The sequence below is a fragment of the Nomascus leucogenys genome, chromosome 10 (assembly GCF_006542625.1).
Source record: "Nomascus leucogenys isolate Asia chromosome 10, Asia_NLE_v1, whole genome shotgun sequence".
NCBI classification, from domain to species: Eukaryota; Metazoa; Chordata; class Mammalia; order Primates; family Hylobatidae; genus Nomascus; species Nomascus leucogenys.
In genome coordinates, this window is record NC_044390.1 from 67,320,410 (window position 1) to 67,346,218 (window position 25,809).

General features: G+C 45.4%; 3 protein-coding genes across 3 annotated transcripts in view; 2 read left to right on the forward strand and 1 right to left on the reverse strand.

The window, feature by feature from the left end:
- LOC100603668 (zinc finger protein 665) overlaps positions 1 to 2,968 on the reverse strand; it is a 43,312-nt gene extending 40,344 nt beyond the window's left edge. The window contains 1 exon segment of the mRNA XM_030821252.1: positions 2,876 to 2,968. The gene's annotated coding sequence lies outside the window, so the exon portion shown is untranslated.
- A 3,581-nt stretch (positions 2,969 to 6,549) lies between these two features.
- On the forward strand, positions 6,550 to 23,851 carry LOC115836989 (zinc finger protein 160-like). The gene is made up of 4 exons (XM_030821255.1): positions 6,550 to 6,684; positions 10,116 to 10,195; positions 13,806 to 13,932; positions 22,690 to 23,851. The coding sequence occupies exons 2-4, from the start codon at positions 10,181 to 10,183 to the stop codon at positions 23,844 to 23,846; spliced, it is 1,299 nt and encodes a 432-aa protein (XP_030677115.1). The 5' UTR covers positions 6,550 to 6,684; positions 10,116 to 10,180; the 3' UTR covers positions 23,847 to 23,851.
- A 242-nt stretch (positions 23,852 to 24,093) lies between these two features.
- On the forward strand, positions 24,094 to 24,925 carry LOC101177226 (putative zinc finger protein 818). The gene is given in 2 exon segments (XM_012509877.2): positions 24,094 to 24,308; positions 24,311 to 24,925. Coding segments are annotated over 2 exon segments (507 nt in total). The 5' UTR covers positions 24,094 to 24,101; the 3' UTR covers positions 24,611 to 24,925.
- The last annotated feature ends 884 nt before the right edge of the window (positions 24,926 to 25,809 follow it).

A 25,809-nucleotide genomic window follows, 5' to 3' on the forward strand; every position in this document is an offset into this window, starting at 1 on the left:
CACTCCACTCTGACACTGTCAGATCTCCCAGGTGAAGATCTCAGCGTGCTACATGCTACTAGTAGCTGTTGGCTACACTCTCACCAGATAAATACCGTGATTCTCTTAACCCCTTCCTTGGATTCAATTAACTTGCTAAAACCATTCATCTGTATGCTTCGTAGTATCCTTTATAACAATTAGGTAGGCCGGGTGCAGTAGCTCGTGCCTGTAATCCCAGCACTTTGGGAGGCCAAGGTGGGTGGGTTACCTGAGATCAGAAGTTCAAGACCAGCCTGGCCAACATGGTGAATCCCCTTCTTTACTAAAAATACAAAAATTATCCAGGCGTGGTGGTGGACGCCTGCAATCCCAGCTACTTGGGAGGCTGAGGCAGGAGAATTGCTTGAGCCCGGGAAGCGGAGGTTGCAGTGAGCCGAGATCGTGCCATTGTACTCCAGCCTGGGTGACAGAGCGAGACTCCGTCTCAAAAACAAACAAACAAAAAACAATTGGGTAAACCAAGGAAAATGTTTCCCTGAGTTCTATGAGCTGCTCGGGCAAATTAATAGCACCTCAGGAAGGGATAAGGAGAATCCCAAATTTGTACTCAATGGGTCCGAAGCTCAGAATCTGGGACTTGGGGCTGGTATCTGAAGTGGGAACCCTCAACTAGTGGGATCTAATGCTAACTCCGGGTAGATAGTGTCCGAATTGAATTAAATTATTGGACAGTCAGGTAGTGTTTGTTGAAGAATTGCGTGTTGGTGAGGAGAAATCCCCAACCCACACGTTTTGGTGATGAGAAGCGATGCATTCTTTGTTGAGCGTTCATTACTTGGTTATGAGAGTAGGAAAAACACTGGTTTTTCCTCCTCACTCATACACTTGCCTACACATTACCCCATCCTAGGAAAAGGAAAGAGGGTGACCCACAACTGAATGAGTCAAGTCATTGCCCTCTGGTAGAACAGAGATTGCAAATAGAAGCTAACCTCTGATGCCAGGAATTATAAAATGCACATGTCTTATAGAGAAAACTTTTGCAATTCTCACCAGCATCTCCATAACAGAAACAAAATATATACATATAAAGTTTGTTAGATTATTAGGGGCCAGCCACAGTGGCTCATGCCTGTAATCCCAGCACTTTGGGAAGCTGAGGTAGGTGGATCACCTGAGGTCAGGAGTTCGAGACCAGCCTGGTCAACATAGTGAAACCCCGTCTCTACTAAAAATACAAAAGTTAGCCAGGTGTGGTGGTGCATGCCTGTAATCCCAGCTACTCGGGAGGCTGAGGCACAAGAATCACTTGAACACAGGAGGCGGAGTTATAGTGAGCTGGGATCATGCCATTGCACTCCAGTCTGGGAAATAGAGTGAGACTCTGTCTCAAGAAAAAAAAATTTGTTAGATTATGGATACAGAAATCAATATATCACAATGTAATTATCCATATCCAATGAAACCACCACGCGTCTGGGCCAAAGTCCCCTTCTTTCTTCCTTCCTGTGTGTTTCCCTCCCTCATTCTGTACATCTCTCTCATTCTCTTCTTCTTTCTCCTTTTTTCTTTTCTGTGTTTCAGCCTGGGTCTCTGCTCCTCATTTTGAGCCCCTCTCCTCTCCTGCTGTTTCTCCTTCCCTCTATTCCTCCTCTTCCACTTGTTCTGCTCCATTCTTGCAACTTGTTTCACCTCTTATTCCTCTTTCACCCCAATCTGTTGATTGTCCCCAATCTCCATATATTTCTGCCTCTTTCTTCCCTTATCTCTGCTCTCCCTGTTAAATTCCCTCTTCCCTGTTTCACTTCCTTGTCCTCACTCTTTGGCACCCCCAGATCCCAGGTCTCCCCCTGCTGTGGTTCTCCCTCTGCCCTCCTTGTCACCGGCTGCCCCTTCTTGGTGTCCCAGCACCACGCTGCTCTGTCTGTCCTGGCTCCAAATCCCCCCTCCTCTCCCCAACTCTCTGTCTGAGGAGCTGCCCCTCTCCCTACCTTGCTGTCCTTCATCTCTCTGGACATCGAGCTTTTCTCTACATTTCTCCAGTTGTTTCTCCAACCTGTTACTTTCTCAGCGACTTCTTTCACCCTTACTGTCTCTTTGCAAATCCCGACCCATCCTCTACTTTGCCATGTTTATTGGTTTCCCTCATTCTTTCCTCTGTCTCCGTTTTTCTACTTTTCTCTCAGCCCCTTTCTCTGTCTCCTGATCCCCTTGGCCCACACATTCACAGGGAGGGTTTGGAGTAAGACGCCTGGATCCTGGAGGAGCACATTTTCCAGCGGGTAGAGCTGGACAGGCAAGAACACCGGGTATCACAGGACAAGCCCCGGGCACCTCCCCAACGCGGGCTCAGGGGAAGCGGTGACTGCGAAGGGGAGGCCTAGGGAGCAGCAGGGCCCCGCACGAGAAGGAGGGAGGTGGGGGACGACGGCGCCTTAGGAGAGGGGTGGGGTCTGCAGGATCCCAGGACCAGGCAGAGGCGCGGCCTCCCCGGGACTGGGGCCGCGGCGCTGCGCTCCAGTAGCCGACTAGGGCGAGGTTAGGGGACGGTAAAATCCTGCACCCACTTCGCGGATGAGGACTTCACAGGGCGCAGGTCAGTAAAGGGTTTTAAGCAGGAAAACGCAGGTCAGTAAAGGGTTTTAAGCAGGAAACGGCGCAGGAAAGGAGGTGTCTGCATGGTCTGAAGGCCGAAAGACCGCGGGCAGGACCCGCCTGCGTAACTTTAACCCAAAGCGACGCGACCCCCAGTGTCTCGCGACAACGTCTGAATTTACTTGGAATGGAGGGAGCCGTGCGGGGACTTTAAGGGCTATAGGAACCCCCGGACATCGGGTACGGAGGAGCAGGGGACTCCGAAACGCAGGTTTAATCTAGATAGAGGGAAACTCACGCGGCGACGAACAGCCTTCACTCCAAGAGATCTGCTTCCGGGTTTGCAACAAACTGCCGGCGCAGTCAACTGAGCCGGCGGCCTGAGGGCGGGGCCTGGGCCGACAGGTGCAGAGGGGCAGGCTGCGGGCGGGAAAGGCCAGGCGTTGGGAGGGACTGAGAGCATGGGGTGGGCGGGGCCGGGGCGGGGCTTGAACCCGGGAGGCGGAGGTTGCAATGAGCCGATATCGCGCTATTGCACTCCAGCCTGGGTGACAGAGTGAGACTTCGTCTCTCCTAAAAAAAAAAAAAAAAAAAAAACTTAGCCTATCTAAAAGTTTAACCAATGGCCAGTAATATAAGCAATCATGCATATGTAATGAAGGCTCCATAACAACCCAAAAGGAGAGGATTCAGACGAGCTTCTGGATAGGTGAATACTTGGAGGCTCCTGCAGTGTGGTGCACCCAGGGAGGGCACCAAGGCTCAAAGCCTCTTCTCCCATGCCTCACCTCACTGATCCCTTCCATCTGGTTGTTCATCTGTCAACTTTGTAATATCCATAATATGTAAATCTATGTAAAGTGTTTCCCTGTATTTTGTGAGCCACTCTAGCAAATTCGTTGAACCCGAGGAAGGGGTCAAGGGACTCCTGGACTTATATCTGATCCGTAAGCACAAGTCACATCCTGTGCTTGAGACTGGCATTGAAATGTGTGCACTATTGTGGGACTGAGCCCTCAACGTGTGGGATCTGATGCCGTGTCCCGGCAGAATGGAACGGAATGAGAGAACACGCACCTGGTGTCTGTGGCAGGATTGCTTGCGTGGTGTGTGTAGGAAAACCCAGTACCTCTGGGCTAACAGTAGCATTCTGTGTTGTGAGAGAATAGTAGAAGAAACTGAATCAGTTTTTCCTATATTCTTAAATATGTGAGGGTTTTTTTCTTTTCTTTACTTTGCTTTTTTTTTGAGACAGAGTCTTGCTCTTGTCGCCCAGGCTGGAATGCAATGGCATGATCTCGGCTCACTGCAACCTCCGCCTCCCGGGTTCAAGCGATTCTCCTGCCTCAACCTCCCGAGTAGCTGGGATTACAGGCGTCTGCCACCGCACCCGGCTAATTTTTGTATTTTTAGTAGAGATGGGGTTTTGCCATGTTGGCCAGGCTGGTCTCAAACTCCTGACCTCGTGATCTGCCCGCCTCGGCCTTCCAAAGTGCTGGGATCTCAGGCATGAGCCACCGTGCCCGGCGTGAAGGCATTTTTGAGCAAGTTATGGCTCCCTAATTCTGTTTTATTGTACTTTTCCCTAAGTAGTTATAATAGCCTGTAAATCTGTGTGGAGTTTTCAGTTTTGTGGACAATACAATAAATATACCAATAAAAGCCCAAACACAAGCTGATCTCTATAGAAGTGTTAGATATTATTTTCAACACACTAAGTGATACTCAGTATTTAGATAAGCTAAAGCATGAATGATGTCTTCCGAGGTGACAAGGTCCACAGTGGCTTTACAGAAACACTGGCCAGAAGTAAAAACTGTGATGATAATGGCAATAGCAATGACTGACTTTTCTGAACACTATGTACAAGGCATTATTCTCAATACTTTACCTGTATTAACTCATATAACAACATAATAGCTCATGAGAAAAAGATCTTTTCCTATCTTACTAGGAAACAACTGTGTCACAGATACGCTAAGAAACTGGCCTAAGGTCCAAGGGCTAGAAATGACAGAGCAAGCCCTGAACCCAGGCATCTAAGAATTACAGTTAGGCTGAGAGCGGTGGCTCACACCTGTAATCCCAGCACTTTGGGAGCCTGAGGCAGGAGGGGTGCTTGAGCCCAGGAGTTCAAGACCAGCCTGGGCAACATAGTGAAACCCCATCTCAACAAAATAAAGACAAAACAAAAACAAAAAAACCCCTCAACAATTACAATTAAACCTAAAGAATTAGTTAAGTAACAGAAGTAACATCAAAAGTGACAGGATGCCAGGTCAGGGAAACCATTGAGAACAAAGGCACCCAACATAAACCAGAGTCTGCAGTAACGCAGGCAGACACTAGGTGGAGAACCAGACCACAGCTTACCATGAAAACACAGTGACTGCAGAATTGCAGACTGTCAACAGGAGCGCTCCTGAATTTCAGAAAAACTGGCAAACCTCAGGTAACTACAAGCAAAAGCCTAGAGACGACACATTCCCAGAAAAGTCTTCAGAGGCCTCCAGAATCTCTAGTCAGGCTGAATAGAGAGGGTCCTCCCTGAAGGAAGCCAGAAATTAAAAAGTAGGAGTGGCTGATTAGTGAAATGCTGAGGTGCCAAGATAACAAGACATTCAAGGAGAAAAGGAAGCATGATCCACACAAAGGAACAAATGAAACCACCACAAACTGACACTAAAGAAATGGAGATGTGTGAATTATCAGACAAAGAATTGAAAATAAGAGTCACAAGATGGTCAATGAATTAAGAGAGCACACACAGACAACCACAGGAAATCAGGAAAACAAGACATGAGCAAAATGAGACTATCAATACAGAAACAGAAGCTATAAAGGAGAAACAAAGAAATTTTAGAGCTGAAAAATGTAATCAGAAACGCAGAACACAGAGCCTTGGTGCTCAATGCTGTACACAGATTACAATGCCCTGGGCCACTGTAGTTATTATTGAGGGTAGACCCCAACCTGACCATGGGAATAGGAATCTTGGGCAGAGGAAAGTTGAAATGGTATACGTTAATACGTTAAAATACGTTAAAAGGTATTTTTGCCAGCGAATGGGACAGAAGTTGAAATGGTTCACGTTGAAATGGTTATTTCTGCCAGCAGGTAGGACAGAAGAGCTGCTAGTGAGACTGAAGCAACTCTGGGTGGGGATCTGGCATCTCTGGGGGTGTCGGTTTGGGGTAGATTGAATCCAGGAAAGTTTCTGCAATTTGAATTAATTTAAGCAACTGAACTAAAAAGCCCTGAAAATGTCTGTGAAGGGTATGCAAACTAGAATGTGAAATGCAAAACTCTGCCTAGGCAGAATATGTAAGTAATTTTAAGTCACCTCGCAACAGAACTTAATGCAATCCCCTCTATATTCTACACCCATTCACAATGGAGGGAGAGAGTCAGCCCTGTGCACAGTTGCAGAGATTTTCATATGGTAAATACCTGGGTTGTGGAGCAAGGAGGGCTAATACCGGTGACATTAACTCTTGCTTTAGAAAAGGCAGTAACTTTTTAAAAATAGTTGAGCAACTTAAGTTTGCAACTTAGGAAAACATCTTAGTTTCCAACAGAGATGGCCCACATAACTCTAAGGGTTTACCTTAAAATTGAAACATTAACTTAAAATAAGCAGAAAGCAAAACTGCTCCGCAGGACACGAAATAGAAACCCAGAAAATAGGGACGCTCTGGGAACCGGGTGGCTGGAAACGCAGGCTCCCACCCGCCTTCCTTTGGTCCCTCCCGGCCCCGCCCCACCCCCGCGTTTTCTCCCTGGCCCCCTCCCTGTGCCGGTCGCGCCCCGCCTAGGCCCCGCCCCTAGGCCGCCTCCGTCCTCTCCGGCCCCGCCCCCTACCGGTCTCTCCCAGGCCAGGCCCCGCCCTGCCCCGCCCCTTCCCCGCCCCCAGGCCGCCCAATCTCAGCTGCGCGCGGTTTTCTGTAGACCCGGAAGCGGATCGCGGGGAGTGAAGGCTGCGCCGCCGAGCCTGTTTCTCTCTCTCTAGATTAAATCTGCGCTTCGCAGTCCCCCTTCTTCCATCCCCCGGGTCTGGAGGGGGTCCCTACAGATCTTAAAATGACCGCACCGCGCCCTCCACCCCAGGTAAATTCTGACGTTGCTGTGAGAGTGCGGAGATCGCTTTCCCTTTGGGCTAAAGTCGCTCTAAGGCTACTTCCTGAATCTAGTCTTTCTGCCTTGCGCTAGGTAAACATGGCCTTTCGTGTCTTTTGCTGTCTAAAATCCTTTACCGATTTTTCTTCCCGCCACGCGGGAGGGCACTTTTTTTTTTTTTTTTTTTTTTTAAGACGGAGTCTCGCTGTGTCGCCCAGGCTGGAGCGCAGTGGCGCGATCTCGGCTCACTGCAAGCTCCGCCTCCCGGGTTCACGCCATTCCCCTGCCTCAGCCTCCCAGGTAGCTGGGACTACAGGCGCCCGCCACCACGCCCAGCTAATTTTGTTGTATTTTTTTTAGTAGAGACGGGGTTTCACCCGTGTTAGCGAGGATGGTCTCGATCTCCTGACCTCGTGATCCTCCTGCCTCGGCCTCCCAAAGTGCTGAGAGTACAGGCGTGAGCCACCGCGCTCGGGCCGGCAGAGCACTTTTTAGAGCCCTCACCTGCAAGATGGATTCAGGTCTATCCGGTTCTCCAAGACCTGCCCTTGTCGGCCCCTGGTGCGCAGCGCTGCAGCCTCAGTCCGGAGGGGCCGCGTCCTTACTTGGTTCTGGGATTCTGCAGACCCCACCCCTGTCCTAAGGTGCCACCTCTGTCTTTCTCACCTGAAATCTTTCTCAGGAAGGGCCTTCAGCTCCCAAGCCCCTCTAGGCAGTCACCTCCGGTGGTGGAAGGTGAGCTGGGCTTGTCCTGTGACACTCATGGTGGAGGAGGTGACACCCAGTATGCTTTTTTTTTTTTTTTTTTTGAGAATGAGTCTCCCCCTCTGTTACCCAGGCTGGAGTGCAGAGGCGCGACCTCAGCTCACTGCAACCTCCACCTCCCAGGTTCAAGCGATTTTCCTGCCTCAGCCTCCCCAGTAGCTGGGATTACAGGCATGTGCCACCATACCCGGCTAATTTTTGTATTTTCAGTAGACTTGGGGGTTTCACCATGTTGGCCAGGCTGGTCTCCAACCCCTGACCTCAGGTTATCGGCCCGTCTGGGCCTCCCAAAGGGCTGGGATTACAGGCATGAGCCACTGCGCCCAGCCAACTTATAACACTTCTGACAGCAAATGTGTGGGAGTTTTTTTCCCACACACTAGGCAATTCTCCAGTCTACACCAGTTGCGTGTCCTATAATTCAATTCAATTCTGACACTGCATCTGGAGTTAGAGTCAGATCCAACAGGCTAAGGTCTTAGTCCCACAAGACCACCCCTCCGCCCCGCCCTGCCGCCACTTCAGACGTCAGTCAAAAGTAATAGGTTGTCACCTGTCCTTAAAACTGACCTATATAGTGGGGCTCCCATGACTCCCTCTTTAGGTTTGATTAATTTGTGAGGACAGCTCACAGAACTGCTGGAAGCACTTACTTATGTCTGTGCCCCTGGTTCCTGGGACATCGATCCTAAACCCCTCACAGAAAGGGGTGTTAGGAGAATCTTTGGTTCTCATATGATTCAGGTTCTCCTGATTTTTTGTGCAGTCATTCCTCACAATGTTTTCTATAGGTTCTTGGAAACCGGGTCATGAATGAAACGATATACAGCAGGTCCTCGAATAACGTTGTTTTGTTCAATGTCATCATTATCATTATTATTATTATTATTATTATTTTGAGATGGAGTCTAGCTCTGTCACCAGGCTGGAGTGCAGTGGTGCAGTCTCCGCTCATTGCAAGCTCCACCTCCCGGGTTCAAGTGATTCTCCTGCCTCAGCCTCCTTAGTAGCTGGTATTATAGGCACGTGCTGCCATGCCCAGCTAATTTTTGTATTTTTAGTAGAGAGAGGGTTTCACCATGTTGGCCAGGATGGTCTCGATCTCCTGACCTCTTGATCCGCCCACCTTGGCCTCCCAAAGTGCTGGGATTACAGCGTGAGCCACCATGCCTGGCCATTCAATGTCATTTTTTATGTTGATGAGGAAAAAAAGTTGCCATTTCACTTGAAGTTCCAGTTTCCAAGAATCTATTGATAACATCAAGTGAGGATTTGGTGTATTAATAAAGGATATCATAAAAGATACCCATGAGCAGCCAGATGAAGAGATACGTATGGTGCGGTCTGAGAATGTTCTGAGCACAGGAGCTTCTTCCTTGTGGATTTGGGTGCACCCACCCTCCTGGCATTCAGATGTGTTTATTAACCAGAAAGCTCTCCGAACCCTATAGATCAGGAATTTTTATCGAGGCTTCATCCTGTAAGCATGAGAGATTATTAACTCAGTCTTCAGCCTGCTCTACTCTTTGGGAAGTAAGTGATGGAGCTGCAATTTCCAAGCCTCTAATCATGGCTTAGTCTTTCTGGCAACTGGCTCTATCCAGGAGCCCACCAAGACTTGCCTCATTAGAACAAAAACACTCCTATCATGTAGGAAATTCCAAGGGATTTAGGAGCTTTGTGCAAGGACCTGGGGTCAAAGACCAAATATGAGAACCAAAGATTCTCCTAACACCCCTTTCTGTGAGGGGTTTAGGATCTATGTCCCAGGAACCAGGGGCAGAGACCAAAAATATATTTTTTGTTATTTCACACTCCCTCTGAGTGGAGCTCAATCCTGGTTTGACTTGAGAGTACTGAGTCGTTTTGCAAATAAAACTCTTGTGCCTCTTTACCTGAGTTTTCCATTCGTGTAATGGGGTTGGAGTCCAGCCTTGATAGTAGTTATGTTACCCCAGCTGATTCTAATCTGTGTCCGGAATAGATACTGAGGCTCTGTGTCCTCCATATCTTTTTTAAAAATTTTTTAGATGGAGTCTCACTCTGTTGCCCAGCCTGGAGTGCAATGGGGCAATCTCAGCTCACTGCAACCTCCGCCTCCTGGGTTTAAGGGATTCTTCTGCCTCAGCTTCCCTAGTAGCTGGGACTACAGGCACGCACCACCACACCCGGCTAATTTTTGTATTTTTAGTAGAAATGGGGTTTTACCATGTTGGCCAGGCTGGTATCGAACTCCTGACTTCAGGTGATCCGCCTATCTCAGCCTCCCAAAGTGCTGGGATGACAGACTGTTTCCTCCATTTCTGAGGGCTAAGCTCAGCCTGGGATCCATAGGGATGTGAGGGTGGCTGTGCTCTGCATGAGGTTTACTGAAGGCCAGGTGTGCACCATGAAGGGGAGCTCAGTCCAGCTCAGCTCCTCACCGCTGCAGCGTGCGTGTGGGCCTCTAGGAGGAGAGTGGGTTCTGAAGAAAGGGGTTACAGACTCACCTGTTGGTCTTCCTACAAGTTTCTTTTTCCTCCATCACTCCTGGTGCAGTTGGTGGCAGAGGACTGTCTGCACAGGGTGAGGTCTTCGCTGTGTGTGTGGTCGTGGCACAGGAAGGGGGGAGGGTGTGTTAATTCTAGGCATTAAATAACTTCTTTTTCACATTCCAGATTAACCTTTGAAGACTCATGTGGCCTGCGGAAGAAGTCCAGAAGAGAAGGAAGAGGAGACAGGGATGGCTCTTTCTCAAGTAAAGTGATATTCTTGGTGGATTGTTCTGTTTCCCGTTTTTTTTTTTTTTTTTTTTTTTTTTGAGACAGAGTCTTGTGCTATCGCCTGGGCTGGAGTGTGGTGGTGTGATCTTGGCTCACTGCAACCTCCGCCTCCCGGGTTCAAGCGATTCTCCTACCTCAGCTTCCCAAGTAGCTGCAATTACAGGTGCCCGCCACCACGCCCAGCTAATTTTTTGTATTTTTAGTAGAGACAGGGTTTCACCATGTTGGCCAAGCTGGTCTCCAACTCCTGACCTCGTGATTCACCCGCCTCGGCCTCCCAAAGTGCTGGGATTACAGGCGTGAGCCACCATGCCCAGCTTGTTCTGTTTCTGTTTCCTTTCTGAAATTCCATTCTTTGGAGTTGCAAATCTTCTTTGAGTCTGAAGCATCCTGCCTGACACGTTTGCTCGCACTCACCCGTGCCTTTCCTCAGTCCCTCTCATTTCACTTACATTGCCTGTGATCCACTGATATGAACTTGGGAAGAGGCCCCACTGGGCATGGTCCTGGGAAGGGCTCACACCCATACATGGATGGACACGGCATGTGGGCCCCATGGTGTCAGGACTATTAGGCAACAGGGATTGTTTAGCGGCCACATCTGGAGGCACTGTGAGGTCTCTGTGGACCAGGAGTAGAGAAGCTGCACATGGAAGTCATGTACTAATGCGCACAAGTACCTGGTAATTCCAGAAAAGGAGGCTGATGAGGGGAATTCTGGCACATTGTTTGTCTGATTTAAGAATACATTTGGGCCGGGCGCGGTGGCTCACGCTTGTAATCCCAGCACTTTGGGAGGCCGAGGTGGGCGGATCACGAGGTCAGGAGATCGAAACCGCTGTGAAACCCCATCTCTACTAAAAATACAAAACAATTAGCCGGGCGTGGTGGCGGGCGCCTGTAGTCCCAGCTACTCAGAGAGGCTGAGGCAGGAGAATGGCGTGAACCCGGGAGGCGGAGCTTGCAGTGAGCTGAGATTGCGCCACTGCACTCCAGCCGGGGCGACAGAGCGAGACTCCGTCTCAAAAAAAAAAAAAAAGAATACATTTGAAGATAAATACATGAATCTGTATGTTTTTGGCTCCAGAATTGTTATGTTTTGCAATGGAATGGAAAGTTCAGAAACACCTTAGTGAGGGGAGGGTGTTTTATTCTAGCACTGATTTTTTTTTTTTTTTTTTGAGATGGAGTTTCGCTCTTGTTGCCTGGGTTAGAGTGCAATGGTGCGATCTTCGCTCACTGTAACCTCTGCTTCCCAGGTTCAAGCGATTCTCCTGCCTCAGCCTCCCGAGTAGCTGGGATTACAGGCATGTGTCACCACGCCCAGCTAATTTTGTATTTTTAGTAGAGATGGGGTTTCTCCATGTTGGTCAGGCTGGTCTCAAACTCCCAAACTCAAGTGATCCACCCACCTCGGCCTCCCAAAGTGCTGGGATTACCGGTGTAAGCCACCACACCTGGCTCCACCAATTTTAAAATATGAAATCAATCTAAATCTCTTTTTATTTTGAGATGAAGTCTCGCTCTTGTCCCCTAGGCTGGAGTGTGATGGTGTGATCTCGGCTCACTGCAACCTCTGCCTCCTGGGTTCAAGCGATTCTCCTGCCTGGGCCCCGTGAGTAGCCGGGATTACAGGTGCCTGCCACCACACCGGGCTAATTTTTGTATTTTTAGTAGAGATGGGGTTTTACCGTGTTGGCCAGGCTGGTCTTGAACTCCTGACCTGAGGTGATCCACATGCCTTGCCCTCCCAAAGTGCTGGGATTACAGGTGTGAGCCACTGCACCTGGCCAGAAAACAATCTAAATCTCTAACAGAAGGAGATTCTTTAAATCATTTTCAGCACATCCTTCTCTTGGAGGTTGCTTTTCAGTCTCTTGATTCTTTTGATGCAGAGATGTTTGTAAGTTTGATGTAGTCCCATTTGTATATTTTTGCTTTTCTTGCCTGTGTCTTTGGTGTCATATCTTAGAAATCATTGTCAAATTCAATTTCACAAACCTTTTCTCCTACACTTTCTTCTAGGAGTTTTATCATGTTAGGTCTTATGTTGAGGCTTTTAATTTATTTTTCTTTGTTTGTTTGTTTTTGTTTTTTGGGTTTTTTTTTTGTTGTTACCCAGGCTGGAGTACAGTGGTGCGATCTCGGCTCACTGCAACCACTGCCTCCTGGGTTCAAGTGATTTTCCTGCCTCAGCCTCCCGAGTAGCTGGGACTACAGGTGCCCCCCATTTCACCATGTTGCCCAAGCTGGTCTCGAACTCTTGACCTCAGGTGATCTGCCCGCCTCAGCCTCCCAAAGTGCTGGGATTACAGGCGTGAGCCACTGCGCCCAGCCTAAATATTTAAATTTAAATGGATAGAATTTTATTTGTAGTTTGACTATAACTATTTCATAGGGATTGGAGTTAAAGTTTTAAATATTTGTTCATGTTTTTACCATTCTTTTATTGGCCTTATGTAACATAATGTTGACAAACTAAGTTAAATACAACTTATACACTTTACTCTCCCCAAGATGCTGAAATGCACATGAGGAAAAATGATAATGAAAAAGTCATAAAAAATATGTCATTGAGAGGCATGTTTTCTCTTTGTTAATTTACATTTGTGTATATATGTGTGTGTGAATGTATGGATGAACTATCCTATGGCTTTTATAGAAGACACATCACCATTTCATAAATCAGTTCCGTATTTTTATTTTTTATTTTATTTTATTTTATTTATTTATTTTTTGAGACAGAGTCTTACTCTGTTGCCCAGGCTGGAGTGCAGTGGCGCAATCTCGGCTCACTGCAACCTCTACCTCCTGGTTCAAGTGATTCTCCTGCCTCAGCCTCCCGAGTAGCTGAGATTACAGGCATGCACCACCACGCCCAGCTAATTTTTGTATTTTTAGTAGAGACGGGGTTTCACCATGTTGGCCAGTATGATCTCAATCTCTTGACCTCGTGATCGCCAGCCTCGGCCTCCCAATGTGCTGGGATTACAGACGTGAGCCACCATGCCCGGCCACACTTTTTAGATTCTGACCTTTCTTTCTTTAAAGCCACCATGGACATTGTCATCTCTGAAGACAACACACTTCTTCTGGCTCATCCAGATACTGAATATCACTTTGTGTGTCAAACATAACATCTAGCACTTCTATAGAGATAGCTGTGTGTTGATTTTTTATTTCTACGTTTCTTCCATTGTCTACAGAAAGAGAAATCCACACTTATTTAGAAGAGATCATAAGCTCTTACAGAAGAGTATAATAAAATGCAATTAGGGAAACATACCTAATGTTCTTCCTAACATCCCTAAATGCCCCAAAATACCTTAGCATGGATCTGCCAGAACTCTCCCTTCAGTAAATCAATACAATTCTTTTTCTCATGTTATGTAAAGATGATAACTCTCCCCCTGTGCGCTTGGTAAAATGTGTTTTTCAGACACAGTTTGCCTGAAAATACCTTTCCATGGATTTCCCAAAATGTTCATTTAAACTAAATTGACTTATACCTCTCTTTTTGTCTTTTTGTGTGAAGATAACAGCTCTCCCCATGACTTCTTGGTGAAATATGTTTTTTCATGTCAGGGAAGGTTGACATTCAGGGATGTGGCCATCGAATTCTCTCAGGAGGAGTGGAAATGCCTGGACCCTGCTCAGAGGGCTTTGTACAGGGACGTGATGTTGGAGAACTACAGGAACCTGGTCTCCCTGGGTGAGGATGATGCCCCTCCAGAAGCTGGGATCTGCTCAGCTGTATCTCTGCATGTTCTTTTGTGTGCCTCTTGGGAGCCCCTGCATTGCTCAATTAAGATTGAAGCTATGTTAATTCTCAGATGAAAAGCTTAATAGTGCAGCATCTGGCCTTGTTTAATTATCCTGTTTTCAAATGATCTACCCCCTTCAAGATACATCATTGGTGGTTCCAGAGCTTAAGTAGAAATAAATCCTATGGTAGACTTTAAAAATATCTACTTTGATCCGGGCGCGGTGGCTCATGCCTATAATCCCAGCACTTTGGGAGGCTGAGGTGGGCGGATCACGAGATCAGGAGATCGAGACCATCCTGGCTAACACGGTGAAACCCCATCTCTACTAAAAATACAAAAAAGTTAGCCGGGCATGGTGGCAGGCACCTGTAGTCCCAGCTACTCAGGAGGCTGAGGCAGGAGAATGGCGTGAATCCGGGAAGCAGAGCTTGCAGTGAGCCGAGATCTCACCACTGCACTCCAGCTGGGCAACAGAGGAAGACTCCGTCTCAAAAAAAAAAAAAAAATCTACTTTGGGCTGGGCACGGTGGCTCACGCCTGTAATCCCAGCACTTTGGGAGGCCAAGGCAGGTGGATCACCTGAGGTCAGGAGTTTGAGACTAGCCTGGCCAACATGGTGAAACCCCATCTCTACTAAAAATACAAAAAATTAGGCATGGTGCCGAGCTCCTGTAATCCCAGCTACTTGGGAGGCCAAGGCAGGAGAATCACTTGAACCCAGGAGGCAGAGGTTGCAGTGAACCAAGAATGTGCCACTGCACTCCAGCCTGGGCAACAAAAGTGAAACTCCATCTCAAAAAAAAAAAAAAAAGAAAAAGAGAAAAAAATCCACTTTGCTGTTTTCTCCCCCTTTGCTTGTGATTCAGTACTTCTTAGAGGCCAGCTCAATGTCCATGTCTTACCAAGTTCCCTAAACATTCAGAAGGAGGCATTCAGTGGGTGAATTTGTGAAATATTTTTCTAGATCCATTTGTAATGTCCTCTTTCCTCCTCTAAACAAAGGGCTGGGATTCTGTCAAAGCCACAGCACATTACATTCCTTTCTTTTTCTAAGCAGGAATCTCTCTTTCTGAAATGAGTATTACCTCCATGTTGGGGCAAGGGAAAGAGCCCTGGACTGTGGAGAGTGAAGTGAAAATAACAAAAACATCAAATGGTTGGGAATGCATCAAGGGTGTGAACACAGATAAGAGCTCAAATGGACAGAGAGGAAGCTGCACCATTAGTATTCGGGTACCTCTTTCCGAGTTGAAGAGTTCTATGGGGCAAAAAGTGTTTAAATCCTGTGAGCTCTCAATGGAAACCCTTCTTTGCCCTCATTTATCCCTCTGCTCTTCTGACATGTAGTAGTTTATCCTTTCACTCTCCTATGGTGCTGCAGCTCAAACAATGACAAAGTCAAAATCTTTATCATGATGGACAACACCGTTGTCATGTGGCTTCTGTGACCTCTTTGGTTTCTTCACTCTGAGGGGCACAGGGAGGGTTGTGTCCAAGAGGTCTCCTGTGATCTCCTGTACCTGATTGCATCTGATGCTCAGTTCTCTGTCTATACAGATCAGAGCTGAGGCCTCCATAGACCTGCCCCCTTGACCTGTTCAGGTTTTGCCCCATTTCCTGTACTTGGGAGACCTAATCAGGTGATGGGAAAACATTGGCAGCTCCTCCTTTGCATCTGGGGCTCCGGAAACCTCAGGGTGCTGTCTCCAGCCCTCTCTGTCTGTTGAAGTCTTTCAGCCTCGGTCATTTCTTCTGTTCTACTTTTGCCACAGATTGCAGCGTGTGCTACAGGGAAGTACATTGGGTTTTCTGAGATTGTTTACTCAGGTCTGGAATGGCACTAGACAGAGAGGTCCTCTTTTTTTTTTTTTTTTTTTTTTTTTTTTTTTTTTTTTTTTTTTTTTTTTTGAGACAATCTGGCTTTCTTGCCCAGGCTGTGATGCAGTGGCGAGATCTCAACTCACTGGAACCTTTGCCTCCCAGGTTCAAGTAATTCTCTTGCCTCAGCCTCCTGAGTAGCTGGAACTACAGGTGCATGTCACCACACCTGGCTAATTTAAAGCTAACTTAAACGTTTAAGTTTTAAGTTTTGGCATACATGTGCAGAATGTGCAGGTTTGTTACATAGGTATACATGTGCCATGGCGGTTTGCTGCACCTATCAACCCATCATCTATATTTGGTATTTCTCCTAATGGTATCCCTCCCCTAGCTCCCCATCCCCTTGACAGGCCCTGGTATGTGATGTTCCCCTCCCTGTGTCCATGTGTTCTCATTGTTCAACTCCCACTTATGAGTGAGAACATGCAGTGTTTGGTTTTCTGTTGTGTTAGTTTGCTGAGAATGATGGTTTCCAGCTTCATCCATGTCCCTGCAAAGGACATGGACTCATCCTTTTTTATGGCTGCATAGTATTCCATGGTGTATATGTGCCACATTTTCATTATCCAGTCTATCATTGATGGGCATTTGGGTTGGTTCCAAGTCTTTGCTATTGTGAACAGTGCCACAATAAACATACATGTGCATGTGTCTTTACAGTAGAATGATTTATAATCCTTTGGGTATATACCCAGTAATGGGATTGCTGGGTCAAATGGTATTTCTAGTTCTAGATCCTTGAGGAATTGCCACACTGTCCTCCACAATGGTTAAACTAATTTACACTCCCACCAACAGTGTAAAAGCATTCTTATTTCTCCACATCCTCTCAGCATCTGTTGTTTCCTGCTTTTTAACGATCAGCATTCTAACTGGCATGAGATGGTTTCTCATTGTGGTTTTGATTTGCATTTCTGTAATGACCAGTGATGATGAGCTTTTTTTTCCATACGTTTTTTGGCCACATAAGTGTCTTCTTTTGAAAAGTGTCTGTTCATATCCTTCGCCCACTTTTCGATGGGGTTGTTTTTTTCTTGTAAATTTGTTTAAGTTCTTCGTAGATTCTAGATATTAGCCGTTTGTCAGATGGATACATTGCAAAAATGTTCTTCCATTCTGTAGGCTGCCTGTTCACTCTGATGATAGTTTCTTTTGCTGTGCAGAAGTTCTTCAGTTTAATTAGATCCCATTTGTCAATTTTGGCTTTTGTTGCCATTGCTTTTGATATTTTAGTCATGAAGTCTTTGCCCATGCCTATGTTGTGAATGGTATAGCCTAGTTTTCTTCTAGGGTTTTTATGGTTTTAGGTCTTATGTTTAAGACTTTAATCTATCTTGAGTTAATTTTTGTGTAAGATGTAATGAAGGGATCCAGTTTCAGCTTTCTGCATATGGCTAGCCAGTTTTCCCAACACCATTTATTAAATAGGGAATCCTTTCCCCATTGCTTGTTTTTGTCAGGTTTGTCAAAGATCAGATGGTTGTAGATCTGTGGCATTATTTCTGAGGCCTCTGTTCTGTTCCATTGGTCTATATATCTGTTTTGGTGCCAGTACCATGCTGTTTTGGTTACTGTAGCCTTGTAGTATACTTTGAAGTCAGGTAGCGTGATGCCTCCAGCTTTGTTCTTTTTGCTTAGGATTGTCATGGCTATATGGGCTCTTTTTTGGTTCCATATGAAATTTAAAATAGTTTTTTCCAATTCTGTGAAGAAAGTCAATGGTAGCTTGATGGGGATAGCATTGAATCTATAAATTACTTTGGGCAGTACGGCCATTTTCACAATATTGATTCTTCCTATTCATGAGCATGGAATGTTTTTCCATTTGCTTGTGTCCTCTCTTATTTCCTTGAGCAGTGGTTTGTAGTTCTCCTTGAAGAGGTCCTTCACGTCCCTTGTAAGTTGTATTCCTAGGTATTTTATTCTCTTTGTAGCAATTGTGAATGCGAGTTCACTCATGATTTGGCTCCGTGTTTGCCTGTTACTGGTGTATAGGAATGCTTGTGATTTCTGCATATTGATTTTGTATCCTGAGACTTAGCTGAAGTTGCTTATCAGCTTAAGGATATTTTGGGCTGAGACAATGGGGTTTTCTAAATATACAATCATGTCATCTGCAAACAGAGACAATTTGACTTCCTCTTTTCTTAATTTAATACCCTTTATTTCTTTCTCTTGCCTGACTGCCCTGGCCAGAACTTCCAATACTGTGTTGAATAGGAGTGGTGAGAGAGGGCATCCTTGTCTTGTGCCGGTTTTCAAAGGGAATGCTTCCCGTTTTTGCCCATTCAGTATGATAGTGGCTATGGGTTTGTCATAAATAGCTCTTATTATTTTGAGATACATTCCATCAATACCTAGTTTATTGAGAGTTGTTAGCATGAAGGCTGTTGAATTTTGTTGAAGGCCTTTTCTGCATCTATTGAGATAATCATGTGATTTTTGTCGTTGGTTCTGTTTATGTGATGGATTACATTTGTTGATTTGCGTATGTTGAACCAGCCATGCATCCCAGGGATGAAGTTGACATGATCATGGTGGATAGGCTTTTTGATGTGCTGCTGGATTCAGTTTGCCAGTATTTTATGGAGGATTTTCACATCGATGTTCATGAGGGATATTGGCCTGAAATTTTCTTTTTTTGTTGTGTCTCTGCCAGGTTTTGGTACCAGCACGATGCTGGCCTCATTAAAATGAGTTAGGGAGGATTCCTCTTTTTCTGTTCGGAATAGTTTTAGAAGGAATGGTACCAGTTCCTCTTTGTACCTCTGGTAGAATTCAGCTGTGAATCTGTCTGGTCCTGGACTTTTTTTGGTTTGTAGGCTATTAATTACCGCCTCAATTTCAGAACTTGTTGTTGGTCTATTCAGGGATTCGACTTCTTCCTGGTTTAGTCCTGGAAGGGTGTATGTGTCCAGGAATTTATCCATTTCTTCTGGATTTTCTAGTTTATCTGCGTAGAGGTGTTTATAGTATTCTCTGATGGTAGTCTGTATTTCTGTGGGATTGATGGTGATATCCCCTTTATCATTTTTTATTGCATCTATTTGATTCTTCTCTCTTTTCTTCTGTATTAGTCTGGCTAGTGGTCTATCTAGTTTGTTGATCTTTTCAGAAAACCAGATCCTGGATTCGTCTATTTTTTTAAGGATTTTTCGTGTCTCTATCTCCTTCACTTCTGCTCTGATCTTAGTTATTTCTTGTCTCCTGCTAGCTTTTGAATTTATTTGCTCTTGCTTCTCTAGTTCTTTAATTTTGATGTTAGGGTGTTGATTTTAGATCTTTCACGCTTTCTCTTGTGGACATTTAGTGCTATAAATTTCCCTCTACACACACTTTAAATGTGTCCCAGAGATTCTGGTACGTTGCATCTTTGTTCTCATTGGTTTCAAAGAACAACTTTATTTCTGCCTTCATTTCGTTATTTACCCAGTAGTCATTCAGGAGAAGGTTGTTCGGTTTCCATGTAGTTGTGCAGTTTTGAATGAGTTCTTAATCCTGAGCTCTAATTTGATTGCAATGTGGTCTGAGAGATGGTTTGTTATGATTTCCGTTCTTTTGCATTTGCTGAGAAGTGTTTTAATTCCAATTGTGTGGTCAATTTTAGAATAAGTGTGATGTGGTGCTGAGAAGAATGTATATTCTGTTGATTTGGGGTGGAGAGTTCTGCAGATGTCTATTAGGCCAGTTTGGTCCAGAGTTGAGTTCAAGTCCTGGATATCCTTGTTAATTTTCTGTCTCATTGATCTAATACTGACAGTGGGGTGTTACAGTCTCCCACTATTATTGTGTGGGAGTCTAAGTCTCTTCATCAGTCTCCAAGAACTTGCTTTATGAATCTGGGTGCTCCTGTATTGGGTGCATATATATTTAGGATAGTTAGCTCGTCTTGTTGCATTGATCCTTTACCATCATGTAATGCCCCTCTTTGTCTCTTTTGATCTTTGTTGGCTTAAAGTCTGTTTTATCAGAGACTAGGATTGCAACCCCTGCTTTTTTTGCTTTCCATTTGCTTGGTAGATATTCCTCCATCCCTTTATTTTGAGTATATGTGTGTCTTTGCACGTGAGATGGGTCTCCTGAATACAGCACACTGATGGGTCTTGATTCTTTATCTAATTTACCAGTTTTTGTCTTTTAATTGGGGCATTTAGCCCGTTTACATTTAAGGTGAATATTGTCATGTGTGAATTTGATCCTGTCATTATGATGCTAGCTGGTTATTTTGCTCGTTAGTTGATGCAGTTTCTTCAGTGTCAATGGTTTTTACAATTTGGTATGTTTTTGCAGTGGCTGGTACCAGTTGTTCCTTTCCATGTTTAGTGCTTCCTTCCTTATAAGGCAGGCCTGGTGGTGACAAAATATCTCAGCATTAGCTTGTCTGTAAAGGATTTTATTTCTCCTTCACTTATGAAGCTTAGTTTGGCTGGATATGAAACTCTGGGTTGAAAATTCTTTAAGAATGTTGAATATTGGCCCCCACTCTCTTCTGGCTTGTAGAGTTTCTGCCGAGAGATCTGCTGTTAGTCTTATGGGCTTCCCTTTGTGGGTAACCTGACCTTTCTCTCTAGCTGCCCTTAACATTTTTTCCTTCATTTCAACCTTGGTGAATCTGACGATTATGTGTCTTGGGGTTGCTCTCCTCGAGGAGTATCTTTGTGGTGTTCTCTCTATTTCCTGAATTCAAATGTTGGCCTGTCTTGCTAGGTTGGGTAAGTTCTCCTGTAATAATACCCCGAAGAGTATTTTCCAACTTGGTTCCATTCTCCCTGTCACTTTCAGTTACACCGATCAAATGTAGATTTGGTCTTTTCACATAGTCCCATATATCTTGGAGGCTTTGTTCATTTCTTTTCACTCTTTTTTCTCTAATCTTGTCTTCTCACTTTATTTCATTAAGTTGATCTTCAATCTCTGATATCCTTTCTTCTGCTTGATCGATTCAGTTATTGATACTTATGTATGCTTCACGGAGTTCTCATGCTGTGTTTTTCAGCTCCATCAGGTCGTTTATATTCTTCTCTAAAGTGGTTATTCTAGTTAGCAATTCATTTAACCTTTTTTAAAGGTTCTTTTCTTCCTTGCATTGGGTTAGAACGTGCTCCTTTAGCTCAGAGGAGTTTGTTATTATCCACCTTCTGAAGCCTACTTCTGTCAATTCGTCAAACTCATTCTCCTAGTTTTGTTCCCTTGCTGGCGACGAGTTGTGATTCTTTGGAACAGAAGAGGCGTTCTGGTTCTTTTTGTGCTGGTTTCTCCCCATCTTTGTGGATTTATCTACCTTTGGTCTTTGATGTTGGTGACCTTCAGATGGGATCTCTGAGTGGATGTCCTTTTAGTTGATGTTGATACTATTCCTTTCTGTTTGTTAGTTTTCCTTCTAACAGTCAGGACCCTCTGCTCCACATTTGCTGGAGTTTGCTGGGGGTCTACTCCAGATCCTGTTTGCCTGGGTATCACCAGTGGAGGCTGCAGAACAGCAAAGATTGCTGCCTGTTCCTTCCTCTGGAAGCTTCATCCCAGAGGGGCACCCGCCAGGTGCCAGCCAGAGCTCTCCTGTATGAGGTGTCTGTCGGCCCCCAACTGGGAGGTATCTCCCAGTGAGGATACATGGGGGGCCAAAGACCCACTTGAGGAGGCAGTCTGTCCTTTATCAGAGCTCGAACACTGTGCTGGGAGATCCACCGCTCTCTTCAGAGCTGTCAGGCAGGGATGGTTAAGTCTGCTGAAGCTGCTCCCACAGCCACCCCTTCCCCCAGATGCTCTTTCCCAGGGAGATGGGGGTTTTATCTATAAGTCCCTGACTGGGGCTGCTGCCTTTTTTTCAGAGATGCCCAGCCTAGAGAGGAGGAATCTAGTGAGGCAGTCTGGCTGCAGTGGCCTTGCTGAGCTGTGGTGGGCTCTGCCCAGTTCAGACTTTCCAGTGGCTTTGTTTACACTGTGAGGGTAAAACCGCCTACTCAAGCCTCAGCAATGGCAGATGCCCCTTCCCGCACCAAGCTCGAGTGTCCCAGGTCGACCTCAGACTGCTGTGCTGGCAGCAAGAATTTCAAGTCCATGGATCTTAGCTTGGTGGGCTCCGTGGGGGTGGGACCCTCCCAAGCCAGACCACTTGGCTCCCTGGCTTCAGCCCCCTTTCCAGGGGAGTGAACAGTTCTGTCTCACTGGTGTTCCAGGTGCCACTGGGGTATGAAAAAAAAACTCCTGCAGCTAGCTCAGTGTCTGCCTAAACGTCCATCCAGTTTTGTGCTTGAAACCGAGGGCCCTGGTGGCCTAGGCACTGGAGGGAATCTCCTGGTATGCTGGTTGTGAAGACTGTGGGAAAAGCACAGTATCTGGGCCGGAGTGCACCATTCCTCACGGCACAGTCCCTCACAGCTTCCCTTGACTAGGGAGGGAAATCCCCCAACCCCTTGCACTTCCCTGGTGAGGTGACACTCCACCCTGCTTTGGCTTGCCCTCTGTAGGCTGCACCCACTGTCCAGCCAATTCCAGTGAGATGAAGTGGGTACCTCAGTTGGAAATGCAGAAATCACCTGCCTTCTCTGTCAATCTCGCTGGGAGCTGCAGGCCAGAGCTGTTCCTATTTGGCCATCTTGCCAGCAAATCCCTTATTTTTGTATTTTTAATGGAGATGAGGTTTCACCATGTTGGCCACCTGGTCTGGAACTCCTAACCTCAGGTGGTCTGCCTGCCTTGGCCTCCCAAAGTGCTGGGATTACAGGCGTGAGCCACTGTGCCCAGCCAATATCTTTTTCAATATGAACTACTGATTTGCCAACTGTAGTTAATAGAAAACCTGTTTTTTAAATATCTTGTAGATGTCTCTCCTACACATATGATCAAGGAATTACCACCAAAAGAGAACAATAGCACAGGAAAAGTATTCCAAGCAGTGATGTTGGAAAGACATGAAATCCATGACATCAAAGATTTTTACTTCAGGGAAATGCAGCAAAATATTCATGACTTTGAGTGTCAGTGTCACAATGATGAAAGAAATTACAGAGAAATACGAGAAATACCTGCAATTAAAATTAAAAACATTGCTGGAAGAAGAGATCAAGGTGATGGAAGGAATGCAGGAAATAAGCCAGTTGAAAATCAGCTTGAACTAAGCTTTTGGTCGCATCTGGCTGAACTGCAGGGATTTCAAATTGAAAGGAAAATTTATGAATGTAATCAAATTGAGAAGTCTGTCACCAGTGGGTCCTCAGTTTCATTACTTCAAACAAATCTTCCTCGTGTCAATACCAGCATTTCTAATATATATAGGAATGATTTTATGCATCCTTCATTACTCACACAAGACCAGAAAGCATACATTAGGGAAAAACCTTACAAATGTAGTGATTGTGGCAAGGCCTTTAATCAGAGGTCCAACCTTACTACACATCAGAGAATCCATACTGGACAGAAACCACATAAATGTGACATATGTGGCAAAGGTTTCAGGCGAATTGCAAACCTAGCAAGTCATCATAGAATTCATACTGGAGAGAAACCTTACAAATGTAATGAGTGTGGCAAGACCTTCAATCAGATGTTCAACCTTACTACACATCAGAGAATCCATACTGGACAGAAACCATATAAATGTGATATATGTGGCAAAGGTTTCAGGCAAATTGGAAACCTAGCAAGTCATCATATAATTCATACTGGAGAGAAACCTTACAGATGTAACGAGTGTGGCAAGACCTTTAATAGGATGTTCCACCTTACTAGACATCAGAGAATCCATACCGGACAGAAACCTTATAAATGTGATATATGTGGCAAAAGTTTCAGTCAAAATTCATACCTTGAAAATCATCAGAGAATTCACACTGGAGAGAAACCTTACAAGTGTAATTGGTGTGGCAAAGCCTTTAGCATGCACTCAAACCTAACTAAACATCAGGTCATCCATACTGGAGAGAGACCTTATAAATGTAATGAGCAGGGCAAGGCTTTTTTTTCAGAGTTGAAATTGTAAAACATCACAGGATTCATTCTGGAGAGAAACAAAACAAATGTAATGAATGTGGTAAGGCATTTATTCAAAATTCAAGTCTGGTGGACCATCAGAGAACTCACACTGGAAAGAAACCTTACAAATGTAATGAGTGTGGTAAAACCTTTATTGGGCATTCAAGCCTAACTAACCATCAGGTAATTCATACTGGAGAGAAAACTTACACATGTAATGAGTGTAGAAAGGCTTATATGAAGTGGTCCCACCTTAGACACCATGAGAGTATTCATACTGGAGAGAAGCCATACAAGTGTACCAAATGCGGCAAGGCCTTTAGACAACGGGCGGACATCAGGATTCACCAAAAAATCTATGCTGGAGAGAAACCTCACAAGTATGATGAGTGTGGAAAAGCCTTTACCCAGGCCTCTCACCTCGCTATACATCAGATCATCCATACTGGAGAGAAACCATATGAATATGATACATATATGGCAAAGTCTTCAGTCAAAATTCACATTTCGAAAGTTATCGTAGGATTTGTACTGGAGAGAAGCCTTACAAATGTGTGTGGCAAGGTCTTCAGTCAAAATTCACACCTTGTAACTCGTCTGAGAATTCACACTGGAGAGAAATCCTACAGATGTCATGAGTGTGGCAAAGCCTTTACTCGAGGCTCACGCTTCATTAATCAGCAGATAGTTCATACTGGAGAGAACTTTCCAAATGTACTGAATGTAGCAAGGCTTTTAAGCAGGGCCCTAAACTCAGGACTCACCAAATAGATCATAATTGTAAATGCAATGAATGTAGCAGTGTTTTCAAGTAGTGCTCACTACTCGTTAGATAACAGTATCTAATATATCTTGGGGCAAAGGCACACAAATGTAATGTGTGTGACAAGGATTTTATCTGAGGATCAGAAGTTGGGGAACAGAATAATTCATACTGGGGAGAAACCTTAGAAATCCAATGAGCATGGGAAAAACTTTACCATGAGTTCAAGTACTACATGACATCAGAGAAGTCATATTGAAGAGAAACCATGTAAATATAAGGTATGTGGCAGACGCTCTATTCAGGCTTCACAGTGCACTGGACATCAGAGTATACATCTTTTGCCAGGCACGGTGGCTCACACCTGTAATCCCAGCACTTTTGGGAGGCTGAGGTGGGAGGATCACCTGAGGTCAGGAGTTTGAAACCACCCTGGCCGACATGGCGAAACCCTGTCTCTATTAAAAATACAAAAATTAGCTGGGCATGGTGGTAGGTGCCTGTAATCCCAGCTACTCAGGAGGCTGAGGCACGAGAATTGCTTGAACCCAGGAGGCGGAGGTTGCAGTGAGCTGAGATCGCACCACTGCACGCCAGCCTGGGCGACAGAACAAGACTCCATCTCAAAAAACAAAACAAAACACAAAAACAGAGTATACATCTTTTAGAGAAATCATTAAAAAGTTACATGCATGCTAAGGCTTTTTTTTTTTTTTCAGACGGAGTCTCACGCTATTGCCCAGGCTGGAGTGCAGTGGCCTGATCTCAGCTCACCACAACCTCTGCCTCCTGGATTCCAGCAATTCTACCTCAGCCTCCCAAGTAACTGGGACTACAGGCGCACGCCACCACACCCAGTTAATTTTTGTATTTTTTAGTAGATATGGGGTTTCAACATATTGGCCAGGCTGGTCTTGAACTCCTGATCTCGTGATCCACCTGCCTAGGCCTCCCAAAGTGCTGGGATTACAGGCGTGAGCCCTTGCGCCCGGCCCATGCTAAGTCTTTTACCCAGTGGTCAAAACTGGCACATCACAGGATTTATACTGGAGGGCAACCTCACAAATGTAATGAAAGTGGTAAGGCGTTTTATCAAATGTGCTTGTCTTTGGGGTCATGAGAAAATTCATACAGAATCTATTAAAAATGTACGAAACATGGAAAGACCTTTAAGCAACAGTGATGTAATGAAGGTGGTAGTTTTTTA

Bases quoted from the DNA above. Each gene is read 5' to 3' on its own strand.
- LOC115836989 (XM_030821255.1), top strand. The intron at 13,933-22,689 runs GTGAGGATGATG...AATATCTTGTAG, and splicing joins CAGGAACCTGGTCTCCCTGG to ATGTCTCTCCTACACATATG.